The sequence below is a fragment of the Sitophilus oryzae genome, unplaced genomic scaffold, assembly GCF_002938485.1.
Source record: "Sitophilus oryzae breed Bouriz unplaced genomic scaffold, Soryzae_2.0 scaffold_1297_pilon_pilon, whole genome shotgun sequence".
NCBI lineage: Eukaryota > Metazoa > Arthropoda > Insecta > Coleoptera > Curculionidae > Sitophilus > Sitophilus oryzae.
The window spans coordinates 4,794,550-4,809,520 of NW_022145945.1; the positions used below are offsets into that span (position 1 = coordinate 4,794,550).

Below are 14,971 nucleotides of genomic sequence, written 5' to 3' on the forward strand. Positions count from 1 at the left end.
TGTAGTTCGTGAACGAACTAGTACCAATGAACTATTCCGACCCCGGAATGAAAGGAACTAGTTCCTGGTTTCTCAAAGAACTACTTCCTCAGGATCTGTTCCGGGATCGAGACTGTGACCGATATAGAACAATATGCGACGGCGACGGATCGGTTAGCGCGCGTAGCCCGATGGTAGGCAGGAGTGGGGAGTGCCAGACGTACGTTATCGGATCCGGACCTAGAGGAACTAAACTAAATAAATGACTAGTTTAACGTACGAACGGATCGGGCCAGCGCGATCGATGCTAGGCAGGAGTGGGGAGTGCCAGCCGTATGCCGTATGTTATCGGATCCGGACCTAAAGGAACTAGAGGAACTAAATAAAAGACTAGTTTACGTATGGATCAGCCAGCGCGATTGATGCTAGGCAGGCGTGGGGAGTGCCAGCCGTATGTTATCAGATCCGGACATAGAGGAACTATTAGAAGACTAGTTCACGGGAATCTATTCAGTCGGCAGATCCGAGATATAATACAAGGCAACGACGATGGATTCGGCCATGTATATTGCCACAGCCGGCGCGGCGTAATTACCACAGAAGATTGTCGTGGATACTGTTTTTGATTTTTAGTCTGTTTTTTAAATATTTTATGGGAATGTTTCACTTTAGGTCCCTAAAATTAAGAAATATTTTATAAAACGAAGTATATTCTTAATTTTTAGACAAAAACAAAAATCTTGAAGTGAGGAAAAACGCAATTTTTCGTAAAATTTTTGTAATATTTGCTCCAATTGATTTGTGATATAGTTTTTTAAATTCTGATTTGAGTTTTTTTTTATTTTTTTATCTGCAATAAAACTTACCTATATGTTTTTAACATACACAATTACACGTCTCGTTATATCTCCGTACATTATAAAAATTATACAGATCATACTGTGAATAGTTGTGACTGACAACGAAATGCATTAGCAAGCAAGGGGGATATCAATGTTAGTCGGGAACTATTGTGAACTAAAGGCCTAGTTCAAGGAACTATTCCTCTGGAGGAACTAGAACTAAGGAACTAGTTCCTCCCAAGGAACTAGAATTCCCACCTCTATTTCTTGATAATATGGCAACATAGGTATTAGATTAAATTTACAAGACATAATTTTTTTTGGAAAGTTTCAAAGTAAAATAACTCCGTTATTTTGGATTTATTTGAAAAACGATAAAGAGAAAATATGTTTCTTTTATTGAGATCTATCACCCCTTAAAATACTTGCACTTATTTCTGGGACACCCTGTATAGGTTAAGAAGATTTAAGGTGTTATTTCTTTTCCACCTATTAACACTTACTTGTTTATTTTTAAATAGAACGACCTATATTCGATACTAATTAAACTTTTAGTTAGGTAATCGGGGGTACGATTTTTAAATTCATTGTTGCCAACCATGGACATATTCGGTGCCGGACTGACTAACTAGAATTTAAATTTCCCGCTGGGGATTCAGGTAGTAGCTCTGCTGTAAAAATGTCAAGTTGTTACATTTATTTATTTCCTGATACTGTCGTTCGCTTTGACACTTTAGTTTTGTTGAGTTTTTGTTTTAAATGAATCGTATTTTGATACTTAGCTTAAAAATGTTGAACGGGAAAGCGGTAGTAATGGCTCTTTATGTCCCTTAAGTGCTGTTAAGAAGCTGAGTTTTGCTGATGTAAATAATAACTGTTCATACATTTACAATTATTTTATTTTTGTTTCCTAAAATGTTCTGATTAAAAAAAATAGGTAAAAGTGGGTAACGCTGTGCCGGTCAAGTTAAATTACGTTAAATATTACACAGGGTGTTCATAAAATACACCAAAATTAGTTTCAACGCCCAGTTTTGGAAATATTTGCATGTTAAATTTTTCCTTTTTTGCTAAAATGCAATTTTCTATAAGCATATAAGTAAAAAATAGATCTTAACTATCCACGATAGGAAGCTCTCAAAAACTATATAGGTAATTCCATTTAACTAGCAAATATGGAATAATTAATTCCGATTAAACAAGAAGTGCTAGAAGGTGATAAATATTTAAAAAGTAAGCTTTATAACCTTAAAAAATCCTAACCTAAAACATTAAAATTTATATCTCTGTAATAAATTTTTTTTAATTATTCAAAACCTAGTAGAATGCAATAAAATCATTCTAATATCGAGTTATAACGTCAAATTGTTAATTAGACCACTAAAATATATTCCTGTAAATGCAGTACAATCAGTTAATTTATATAAACACTCAATACCTCTATTACATCCATGTAAAATTAAGCTATAAACAAAAAACATTTTGCAGCTTCTTCAACATTAATTAAAATATAATTGTTTTGGTATACAATCGTTTCTACAAAAAAATACATATAAATACTTTCTAATAAATACAATACGTAAATAAACAGTCTTTATAAATAATTTTTGTCAGTTTTTTTTGGTGATGGATCAATCTTATCATCGTCATTTAAAAATAATACTAGATCTAAATGCCTTTATCGCTGTTATCATTAAAAATAATACCAGATAGTTTAATATGAAATGTTTTTTTTTGAATATGGGGGTCTCTATGAAATTTAAATGCGCCATTTTATAGAATATTTATCCAAGACAATCTAATAAACTTTAAATTTATTTATTTATATGAAGTATAAAGGCACTAGAGTTAAATTTTCTTAATTTTCCTCCCTCATAAAATTTCTCTCTATAACAATTTGAAATAATTATTTGGATTTCATAGAGACGCTAGTCAAGATGATGATGATGATGCTTAAACAATAATAGCCAACGCTTTGTTTAAAAATGTAATAAGCGTATATTTTATTAATGTAAAAGTATCGCCCCAATTTTAATGAGACGGTATAAATTTGGTGTTTTTTGGTTTCGTTGTGACGAGTCTACCCATTTTGAGCAAATATTGTATTCTAGCAAAAAGCATGTATAGTAAGTAACTTGTTAAGGTATTTATATATAAAGTTATATTAAAATTAGGGCAAGACGTTAATAAGTCGTAAGTCTTATAAATTCTCTAAAAAACGTTTAAATACGCGGTTTATATGTAAGCGTCACGCATATTGTTTCCTTTGTTTTGGCAGTATCTGACGCAAGACTTTCCTCTTTCTCACCTTGAAAACGAGAGTATTATTAATTGCAGTACTAATACCATACGATCGAAAAAAAAAACGGCGTCACGGATGGCTGGCAAATGGTCGCTGTCATTTTGTAAATAACATTATATGAGGCATGCCATCGAGCGTTATTTTCAAGCCAACTGGACGCCGTTTTTTTCGACCATACGTTATTTTATCGGGCTTACATATTACGATTGCGGAAAAATTGGATCAACACTATGCAGAAATAAGTTTTTCTAATAGTTCTTTTTTAAATATATTAGAGATATACATATAAAATTATAGAGATTACTGAATACAAAATTCTTGACTTGAGCTGCTATATTTTTCAATTTTCGAAAAAAACAAAGTTTGTTTTAAAGAGATTTATATAAGTTTTAACACACGTCATAGGACAATTATAGAAAATTAAGATTGTCGATGTTTATATATAAGCGATACCAATTAAACTTTTAGTTACGTAATCGGAGGTGCCATTTTTAAATTCATTGTTGCCAAACATCGGCGCCGAGCTGACTAACTGGAATTTAAATTTCTCGCTGGTCAACTTGCCCCATTTTTATTTATTTCCAGACATTGTCATTTGTTTTGACACTTTAGTTTTGTATTACGAGTATTTTTTTACTAGTAGACCTTGCAGTCGAACATTGTTCTTTTTATAACCTCTTTCAGTGCGATGTTTATATAACCTTATTAGAATATTTTGAACGGGAAAGCGATAATAATGGCCCTTTATGTCCCTTAAGTGCTGTTAAGGAGCTGAGTTTTGTTGATGTAAATAATAACTCTATATATTTATAATTAATTTATTTTTGTTTCCTAAAATATTTTGATTAAAAGAAAATATGTAAAAGTGGGCAACGCTGTGCCGGTCAAGCTTAATCACGTGACTAAAAGTTTATTTGGTATGATCATTAAAAGATTGTTTCTTCAACATTTAAAAGGTAGGGTTAGATTCCAAGATGTTGACAAGTATTATATAGAAAAGCTTATTTTCAAACGAAAAACTAACTGAATATATAAAAAATAAATGAATGAATATTTAAAACGTTTGCTTTAAAATAAATGAAATACCTCCACTGTCTTTTTGGCGCATTTAAACATATATATCGATTTGGTCATCGACACTGTGCGGTTTGGATTTTAACGTGTAAGACAGTAGATAGCTTAATAGCAGACTGTAGACAGCTTAATGGAAAATCAGATGTATTAAAAAGAAATAAAAATTGGGTCGACACATATCTTCTATGCGGTATTGCCGGATGTTGCATCAAAATGTCATACCGCACAAGTAGGCGTTTACGAAAAATGTTGCATCTAGGGTTGGAACTTCATTTTTCACTATTAGTTACTCATTTTACTACAGCTGTAATAGATTATATTTAGTTCAGACATATTATCATCACTTCAGTAGCATACATGAAAGTTTTTAAACTCGCTTATTTACACATTTTCCTACAAACGTAAAAAACCGGCAACATTGTTTGCCGCTTTTGATTATGTCTCTCTGTCTGTCAACCGGTCAGTTATATTATTCTCTATCACACGCATTAATATCCAGACCACATAAATTGGATGACCAGCAGGGTATGACTAGCATGATTATGCCGATCCAATTTAAATTTTTGATCTGATAAATCTAGTTACCGTTTTCCAACGTTGCTGGAGCGTCTACCGGACACGAACACAATTCTCCTTTGTTTTTGAAACTGCACGACCTGGATATGTTCTCGTATTTGACCTTGAAACTGTTCGAACGGGAAGCGGAAGCCTTCCTCTCGCCTCTTCCTTTGAAGCTGTCAATAATAAAAACAGAATTAAGATAATATTAGACCCGGCAACAATGCGAGGACAAAAATATTTGATACAGATAGATATATTTGGATATTTATATGTAAGCAACCAACATTTCACATTTCTACCATAAGTAGGTCTCCATAATTATCTAACAGGACATTTACTTGAGTATCGCTATACCGTGATGGCAACTCTTACTTTTGGGTCGGTATTTACATGTGTGGAAGTAAATCGCATAGGGATTTTAGTAAGTCTCTGTTGCGGCGTTGCCACATGTCTTCGGTCCGCCTTTCCCTATCAAGTAAAGTAAAATCACGATCGCAAACCGCTTATTTTTAAGACTTTTTTTCGAAAAGATAACTAGATAAAATCATGATATATGTTTCTGAGCATCTGAAATGGAAGGTTGGAAAATCGACAACTATGAATCTATGATCCCTTCCCCGACACAAACGGTACATTGTGAGACAGGAAATTGTAGAGAGAAACAAGCCCTATAACATAGAATACAACATTTTAATGAACAGTGCTTTCCATAAAATCAATAAAATGAAAAATATACGAAATAATATACATGTACTGATTTCTTTCGAAAATCAACAACTATGAAACTATGATCACTTCTCCGACACAAAACGGTACACTGTGAGACAGGAAATTGTAGAGAGAAACAAGCCCTATAACATAGGATACAACATTTTAATGAACAGTGCTTTCCATAAAATCAATAAAATGAAAAATATACGAAATAATATACATGTACTGATTTCTTTCGAAAATCGACAAGGATATCGTGATGTTATCCATTTTTTTAGTTATCTATTTCTGAATTCAGAGTTCTAATAGCGCGACCACTGTCGAACACCAACTCAATTTCACTTATTTTTACCAAAAGTGCTATAGGGAAAATTACGACTCGTTAATAAATAAACAAATAAAGCAGCACGAGACGTAATTAAATCGTGAAGTTGAACGCATGATATACACCCTTTCCTAGAATTTTAATATGGTACTGACTGGGTCGACAGCGACGAATCTGCTGTACCCCCATGATACAAGAAGGTTAGATAAGATTCTTGGCGGTCGCAACTCCAACTTTTGTGTTCTCGGCGCGCATGTCGTCACTAGGGTAGTAAATTTCTGTTAAGCTCCGCCAACTACATGCGCAATATCTTCTCTCAAAAGATCCCTGGCGGTGGCAAATCGGTTCTCCGCGCGCATGAGGTCACCCGGATAGTAATTTTCTGTTAAGCTCCGCCCACTACATGCGTAATATCTTATCTAACCCTCCTTGTATCATGCTATATCCCCTTCCACGTCTCTTAGCAACGTGCACAATTTCTCTTTTTATTTCATAATTTTGGCAACGTTTTTACCTTTGTTCAGGACATTATAAACGCGTTGTACTCTTTTTACATACGGAAATCTCGACCCAATACTAACTTTTGCTAGTCCCTAGTATAAGGCACAACCCATGATAAGATTTACTTGATAAGGAATAATAATATCAATCAAGGAGAGGTCGTATTTCAAATCATTAGAATATAATATGATAATCTGTATGTTGACTGAAACCAGGTGTGCTTAAATAATAAAAGTTACCTGCTAGACCTGGAACCATTCTCTTTATTTCTCCGACTGGCAGATCGTTGGACGTATCTTTTATCCCTTGAATTAGCCCTCTTAATACTCGGTCTTTTTTGTATAGATTCCGCACTCAACGACAAGCCGGCCACTCCAACTAAACAAACCGTAAGGTAATTATTAAAAAATATTTTATTCCTCAACCAACCACAAGTGTATTACCGATAGTTCCTGATGATGAGCGTCTGAGTAAGGCGCTCGTAAGTGCCGAAACGTCTGCTTTATTAAGAGGCATGTCCAGGGATCCACCGCAACTGGAACACTCCACTGATGGACCTAGAAACCACTGAGATCTGGTCTTCATTCTTTCGGTTTGCCTTTCGTGTACCTAAGAAATCAATAATTATTTCTTAAATTTCTGTATTAAACAATTTTATATAAACCATTTATTAAAAAAAATATATAAACATTTATTTTTCCTCTTCATGCTGGAGGTTACCTAACAAATAGTTATTTCTAAAGTGTATTCGAAACATAATTATAAGGTATACCCTGCTGGTCATTCAATTTATGTGGTCTGGATTTTAATGCGTGCGACAGAGAATAATATAAGAAAACTGGTTGACAGACAGAGATACAAAATCAAAAGCGGCATACAGTGTTGCCGTTTTTTACGTTTGTAGGAAAATGTGTGTAGAAAAATATAAGCTATTTTAAAAACTTTCATGTATACTACTGAAACGATGATATATCTAAATTAAATATAATCTATTACAGCTGTAGTAAAATGAGTAACTAATAGTGAAAAATAAAGCTCCAACCCTAGATGCAACATTTTCTGTAAAGCCTACTTGTGCGGTTTGAAATTTTGATGCAAAATCCGGCAATACCGCATAGAAGGAATGTGTCGAACCAATTTTTATCTCTTTTTAATACATTTGATTTCCCATTAGGCTGTCTAAGACATCACTGTCTTACACGTTAAAATCCAGACCGCACAGTTTCGATGACCAAATCGGTATATTTTTTTATCTATAGCCTTGGTGCATTTCAGTTGATTTCAAAAAATTCCGACCGCAGCGCTCGCTACGGCAGAAATCAGAAGTTTTCAATCTATATTTCACGCCGTCCCGGTTACAGTTCATGTTGATAGCATTAAAATAATATTGAAATCGTGTTTTTGTCATAATATTTAAGTATTTTAGTTTTTTGTTAGTGCAGCTATTGAAACTGTAAAACACTCAGGTACGAGGTTTGTGCGATGTAACGCTGTTTCGGGTAGTAAAAATTAGGTGAAAAAGAACTCGAACATTTGGGCGTCGCGTTTTGTTGTGACAATTTCAAATGTTAATAAAATTGTCGAAAAAATGTCAACGCGTAAAGATTCTTCGTAAAGAAACTTCTTTAGACGCGCTGCGAGTAAAAATTCAAGGCTGTGACACGACACGCGACACAACAGGTGAGAGGAAAAGTGGTAAGGACAGACACGGCTTAGAAAAAAATCTATTTTAATAAAATTTGGTATGTCAATAGATTGGACCAAGGCCAACTTGACTGTGTACTGACAGGTGCCACTGTGACAGTTAGTTTTAACGTAAGAAACGTCAGAAGTTGATATCCGTCCAAAGACATCTAAATATAGGTAGACAGAACACTCCATTCATAAAACTCAATTTTTTAGAATCATACATGGTTTGACACTTTTATGAGAGTTAAAAAGAGATGGGTACATAAATATGACAACACGGTTGAGTTTCGTCTATCTTGCTGTCATTTCGCTCCATCAGTGGCGTGACGGTGGTGTGGTGTTTTTTATCCAAAATTGTAAAAAAAGTTATTTTGTGTATTTTAATTTAAATTTTAATTTGAAATATACGTGGTAATATCGATAATATACAATGTAGGGGCGTTTGCACCAAGTTTTTTAAGCAAAACTTAACATTATGTTTAGCATTTTCTTGAACTATGCTTTAATCTAACTTGAATTTATATTTAAATTAAGCGGTCAAATTTCCAGGCTAGTGGCCACTTAACCTGACTAAGGCACAAAAAATTTGTTTTACGAGAAAGTATAATTATTTTTATTATATTCCTTTGAGAAAGCTAAAAAGTGTATTATGATACCTCTACGTAAGTTCGATGATTACTTTTGATATCTTAGAGACGTCGATCAGTAGGTATATTCATTGAAAATGGATTTCCTCAAGAGTGGATGTAAGGAAAAATCATATTTCCAAGAAATGAACCTCCTTAAGTCTTTAGGACAGAGACTTTTAAATGACACTGTAATATATATCCTCGGTTTAATTGAACAAAATCTAGAATATCAATATGAGAGGTAAGTTGGAATTCTAGTAAATCTAATGTAAGATAAATTAATTATATTTATACTTTGAACCATCTTTCTTTACTATTTCCAGAAACAACAGCAAAAGTGTTTTAAATCAACTCTTGTGTATATTAAGATTCTACACTTCAGGGGCTATGTCCAGTCTACAGCTTTTTTTATGGGCATGTATGTTTGTTTCTACCACTTCTCGTATTATGTTACAAAAGTATCCCATGAACTTCCACTGCTTTACCCTCAGTTCATAAAAATGCCTGAATAAGAAACTCTAGTTTTAGAGCAGGAACAATTTTATAGTATATTTGGGTTTCCTTGGATTATAGGGATAGTTGATGGAACACAATGTAAGAAAACATTCACCTGGTAAGTACCTATATGTTATATTTTCTTCAATATTTATCAGCACAAGATTTCTTATACTTTACAGGGGGTAATGATGGAGAGGTATTTAGAAATAGAAAAGCATTATTTTCCCCAACATTTAAATTACTGGAAATGCTAGTCTTAAAACTATAGACAATAGACATGATTGCTTGTTGGCATGGGTCTGTGCATGAAGCCACCATTTTTTGGATATTAAGGACGTATTAAGGACTCGCTTGGAGACTCAAAAATGTGACTTTTCAAATTAAATCCTGCTTGGTTAGTGGTCCATATATTTACTTATTGTTAGATCATTTATATAAAATATATTCCTTAAATATTTGAGTAGGTATTCAATTTAGAAATATATTACGAATAAGATGAATTGAAAGAAATTTTTTAAAATTAAATGTGAAAATATTCAAAGGGTTCATATACTCTATTAAATTATTTTATTATCTGTTATAAGGTGATAGTGCATATGCATTGAGGGGATATATGCAGAAAGAGAGCTGAAGAACTGTATTACTGAAGAAATGTTTCAGAATTATCGGAATATGGAAACGCCACTTTCCAATATGTTTTATGGTATAAGACCAAAATTGCAAACCACAATGTCAGTTATTGTTGCACAACAGTGAGTTAAGAAAAATATTATCTGTTTAATTATAGAACACAATTTAAAAATTTTAATGTATGTACTTAAATTTTTAGATTTTGTTGTTTCAATGTGCTACACAATACAGCCAGAATGATACCTGAACAAGAGCTGCCGCCGTTAGATGAAATAAATATGGACCAAATTAATAAGAAGAGAAATAATAAATTATTTTGAAAGATTAGGGCAATATTTTTTTAACTTATTCTAAACATGTTTTTATGTTGCTAATGTTGCTGTTGTTTTTTTGTTTTTGAGTATTAATTTCTATAAAATATCATTATTAAATGTCTTTTATTCAGAAATAACATACATTACAGTTTTTACATTACAATATAAACAATAATTAAAATTATTAAATAAGTTCTCTTTAAGAACTTCACTGTTCTTTTTATTTCAATGTCTACAAGCAACCCTTTTTTTCTTTAGCTTATGTTCTTCTCTGTTTTGAATACTACTACTTTGAATTTTGTCCATCTCCATATTACAAAAGAACAGCCTTTTGTCTAGTAAATTACTATCTTCCCTTTTCTTCAGTTTCTTTGTAACCATCAGTATTGTTTTGAGACTGAAAAAATATCTAATTATATTGAATTCTCTTAAAAGTAATAAAAAATTCAAAAACACAATGAAAGGTTAGTACTTACAATACCAGTACTCCTATTAGTTTTAGACAATCTATCACCATCGTATGTTTTTTTAATCCCACAATGCTCTTCTCATTTTTACATTAATTGAATATATTATTATCTTCCGTTTTTGTTTTTTGTATATGTAGACCTCCACCAGTTAGTTAAAATATATTTTAATAATTGCCTTTCTTTTACATAGATTTAAACATATGTTGTAAGCTGTTTTTCTTTGCGACTCTATGATTGGCCTTTCTTTTAAAGTAAGTCCAATAATATACAATTAAATTATTTCAAAATTACTAAAAAGTATGTTGTTCTTATATTTTGATAATTTTTTATATGAATATTTTGTAAATCCATTCTGAGAGTTAAAAATATCAAAAATATTGGGCCAGTTTATGTATCCCTTATAAAAATGTTTTCGGTGAATAAAATTACAATGTTAAAGCAAAGGATAGTAGCAGAGGATTGGATTTTTGTGTGGCAGGTCCTTTTAACATTCTTTCAAAAATACTTTGTGCTGGCCCAGCTAGGGAAGCCTAAAAAAACATATATTATCTCTGTTAATATTATATCTCTAATATTATTATTAGTCTTTTTTATACACATCCAAATTCACTAAAGGGTTTTAAAATTTAGACCTGGCCTTGTCATGGAAATTAGAACCTTCCATTAATCGTATTTATGCCACTGTCATATAGATTAGTATATCATTCACAAAATTAAACCAGAACCAAATTTAAAACTTGTTAATGAATCTTGGCAGATTTTGGCATAATGGCTTGAGGACTAAAGTAATAAATGGCTGATAACTTTACATTATTAGAGTTCCCCTCCGCCACTCAGATATATACATATATAGTGCGTCCAAGATAACAATTATAAGCATTGAAATCTCAGAAAGGTAAGAGATACAGGGTCAATTAGAAATTGCTTTTAGCGATTTTTGTTTTTTTGGATCTTCACATAATAACCATTATGTTTTTAAAATGTCACCCTGCATACCTATATTTATACCTTTATGGTCAATTCAGATGATTCATTTATCAAAGATTTTTCTTTTAAGTAATCAATTAATTGATGCATTGATGTTATTTTATTTTTCAATCTTCTTAGACCCATTTGTAAAGTATGTATTTTTCATTTTCTTTGTTCCCAAATTTTTATGAGACTTAAATTTCTACATAATATCATTATTATACCTCATTAACATACTTCTTTCTGAAATTAAATATCTTTTGCACAATTTTACTTGAGATACAGGGTGGCGCCTCTCATATGCTACCAAGGAGTACGACAGTTTGTATTGAAATTAAATTTTGGGGGCATATGTAGGTTAATTTAGAGAATTTAAACATATAAATGTATAAAATATGTGCTTTTTAAAAATAGAGAGTTCTACAGGGTGTCACCAAAAAAGTTACACAACAAAGTTTTGTTTTTTTGTAATGTAAATTTGTTTTTTTTTGCAAAGTTTTGTTTTTGTAATATTTGATTTTTGGATTCTATGAGAAAAATAAAGGTGAATTTCATTATTGGACTAAAATGTAAGGTTTTTAACATATTTAAAATTTTGTACTTGAAATCAGATTACAACAGGACTTAAACAGTTATACAGGGGTGACAAAATTAATATTGAATATTGACCACTTTAAAAGCAAGTTTCTCTTTTATTTCAAATGGAACACGCAGAATACTATTCTGATCTTTTAATTGTAGTGTGCATTCATCAATTAATAGAATGCTTAAATGTCAAATGTATGAATGTGTAAAGTACCATTTAGGTAGCTCTTACTGAAATTTAAAGTTTATTCATTATTTTCACCAAATGTGATATGACAAGCCTTACATTTTAGTATTTTAGACATATGCTTCTTTAATGAAACTCACCTTTATTTCTTTCCTAGAATCCGAAAATCAATTATGTAATTTATAAGGTGTTCCATTACAAAAAAAAACTTTGATGCGTAACTTTTTCTGGGGACACCCCGCAGAACTCTTGATATTTCTGTAAAACGCTTTCTATTATCCTACATATGCTTCCAAAATTACATTTCAATATAAACCACTATTCTCTTTGGAGCCTCCGCGTCGTATGAGAGGCGCCACCCTGTATATAATGTACAGATAATTTTTACCTTTTTCTGATAGGACTTCTTGAGCCAATAAATATCCAACTATTGAAAGATCAGAAAATGAGAATTATCTTACTATGCTGTAAACAAAAAAAACATTAATAATTAATTTTTCAATAAAAATAACTATATTTTGTTCTTTAAATTTTTCGTAAATACTAATAATTTCCTTCTAATGGTATTATTAAATTTATCATGGGAAGTTTAAACAAGAAGGTTTTCTAGTGCAAAGAGCAAAAGCTCATGCATATAAAATATATGTATGTAAACAATATTAAAATACATGTATAAAATATATTTTATCAATGTTCTTACAAATTTGAGGGGCCAGCCAAGGAACAAGCCAAACTGCCAGTCCCTCAGCTGGTCTGGAGGCTCATTTACGTAAAATATTTTTTGGGTGGAGTGCGAACTAGAAGAAAACCTAGCCTAAATAATACTAATATTGTTACAATACTTTTTAACTGATAAAATGTATTTCACTACTTTTTACCTGCATGATAAGGCCCCAGCAAAAATGGTAGTATCTATTTGAGGCTCAGCATTTGGTCTTATTTGCAACCAGTTTATTCGGTGATCATAATATTGCTCTTATCAAACTTATCAGAACAAATTTGATTGCACACTTTTGATTGATTTTCCAACTTCTAGAGTGAAATGCTTCGCTGTCTACGCTCAGTATTTACAGTAAAGCTACAAAAATACTATTGGTTACATATGCAACACATACATAATATATATAAAGTATAATAAACCTATTTGATAAAATATGTAAAATAAAAATATGTGGTAAAAAAGGCAAAATTAACCTAAAGGAAAAATCTAGGTTTATACATATATATAGTTATTTTATTATTTTTTTAATTTGAGTGTAGGACAGACTTATATCTTTATAATAAATAAATAATAGATCGATCTTACCTATAATATATGTTACGGTTAATATCTAAAACCTGCTAATAATAACTAGAGCTCAAATATACCATGTAGATCGTAAAAACAGTTTTCTTTCAACATTAGGGGAAGAATTACACAATAGCTAAAGTCTGAAGCTCTGGTCTGAAGTAATTGTAAAAATGGTGATGGTACCTTTTATGTACGCCGCCAATCTTAAAGTTATTGATGTAAATTTGATTGATATTCTACAAATAATGTATTAACTGTTTAAGTACTGATACTCGGCTAAATGTTTGAGATCACTTCATTATTTATTTTTTGACAAAATTTGAGGTTAGAATATACCTTTTGCTCGCGTCTGCGCGTATGGCTGGCGGTAACAATGAAATATTGAAAATCTGGATTTTATTTTATTTATATTTTCCTATTAATTTTGAAAAATAGCGATAGCAATTTTGATATTCAAATTTCAGGTATTAACTACCTATAATAGCTGTTTTATTGGTACAGATATTAGCCATAACATCCACAATTTTTAAAATATTTATAGCGGTTTCGAATGTGTGTGTAATTCTAATTTCACAATCGAAAACGCTATCTAATAACAAAATATACATTTTTGTAATAATCTACGTATAGTTCTAAATAGTAGAGACGCCACTGTTAAAGCTAGAAAGACGTAATGTTACTTACCGCCGAAATATCAATCCAGGGGTAGAATAATCCACCTTTTTACAAATTATGCACTTGCGAACCACCGTAGATAGTTAAAATACTACTTTGAATAGTTTTCTTCGCAAAAAACGCAATAATTGCTGGAAAACCTGTTAAAAACCAAAAATTCACAACCGCAAAGGAAATCTCGCAACAACGGCCTGTAAAACATTTGATGAATGAAACCGTCAAAAATCAGCGTAATTCCTACAGATTCCTACAATTTGTAGTAAAATCTCAACCACAACGATGCCAAGCGTTGCCACAGTAATTTCCCTAATATATTTTGATATAATAATTTAAACAGAAAAAGTAATTTCTAAAGATAATTTCAAAGGTATAATCTATGTATTTTAATTAAAATTATATACCTACACAAATATTTAGTTTAACGTATCTATCGTACCCAAAAAACATTAATAAGAATAATAACATTTTTAACAACAATACTACAATCTATAGGCGCAAGGGAAATCTGTCATCATCGATTTTTGTGCAACACGGTTCGTGATCGCGGTAAAATGTAAGTTGTTTTGTCTCCCTTTATTTAGATGTCTTTGTATCCGTCTATCGCGAACGAATTTGGTGGGTAGGCTATGTGAGCGACTGTGCACGCTGCAAAGTTGGATACGACGTTTCGTTTACATCTTCATCAAGGTGGGACTAAGAATTTGATATTGAAGAAAAATGTGGTTCGATTTTGGCATAA

General features: G+C 31.7%; 1 protein-coding gene and 2 long non-coding RNA genes across 8 annotated transcripts in view; 1 reads left to right on the forward strand and 2 right to left on the reverse strand.

Moving 5' to 3' along the window:
• Positions 1–1,159: 1,159 nt before the first annotated feature.
• The window catches only part of LOC115874630, a 47,128-nt gene continuing 33,316 nt past the window's right edge, over positions 1,160–14,971 (reverse strand). For all 3 annotated transcript variants that reach the window (XM_030889847.1, XM_030889846.1, XM_030889848.1), the window contains 4 exons: positions 6,739–6,904; positions 6,535–6,673; positions 4,783–4,931; positions 1,160–3,129 (listed from right to left, as the gene is read on the reverse strand). In XM_030889847.1, the coding sequence (XP_030745707.1) occupies positions 3,044–3,129; positions 4,783–4,931; positions 6,535–6,673; positions 6,739–6,904 (540 nt within the window). In that variant the 3' untranslated portion in view covers positions 1,160–3,043. The remainder of the gene's footprint in view (positions 3,130–4,782; positions 4,932–6,534; positions 6,674–6,738; positions 6,905–14,971) is intronic.
• On the forward strand, positions 8,400–10,065 carry LOC115874638. Its single transcript, XR_004048872.1, has 5 exons — positions 8,400–8,854; positions 8,937–9,226; positions 9,291–9,505; positions 9,696–9,863; positions 9,941–10,065. It is a non-coding gene; the product is annotated as an uncharacterized LOC115874638 (long non-coding RNA).
• LOC115874639 lies at positions 10,160–14,064 on the reverse strand. 4 transcript variants are annotated; one of them, XR_004048876.1, is made up of 5 exons: positions 13,573–14,064; positions 13,145–13,344; positions 12,655–12,731; positions 11,534–11,737; positions 10,160–10,452 (listed from the first exon to the last, which is right to left on the reverse strand). It is a non-coding gene; the product is annotated as an uncharacterized LOC115874639 (long non-coding RNA). The 4 variants fall into 4 exon arrangements; XR_004048875.1 differs by having other exon boundaries at positions 11,522–11,737; XR_004048874.1 differs by lacking the exon at positions 10,160–10,452 and adding an exon at positions 10,938–11,055.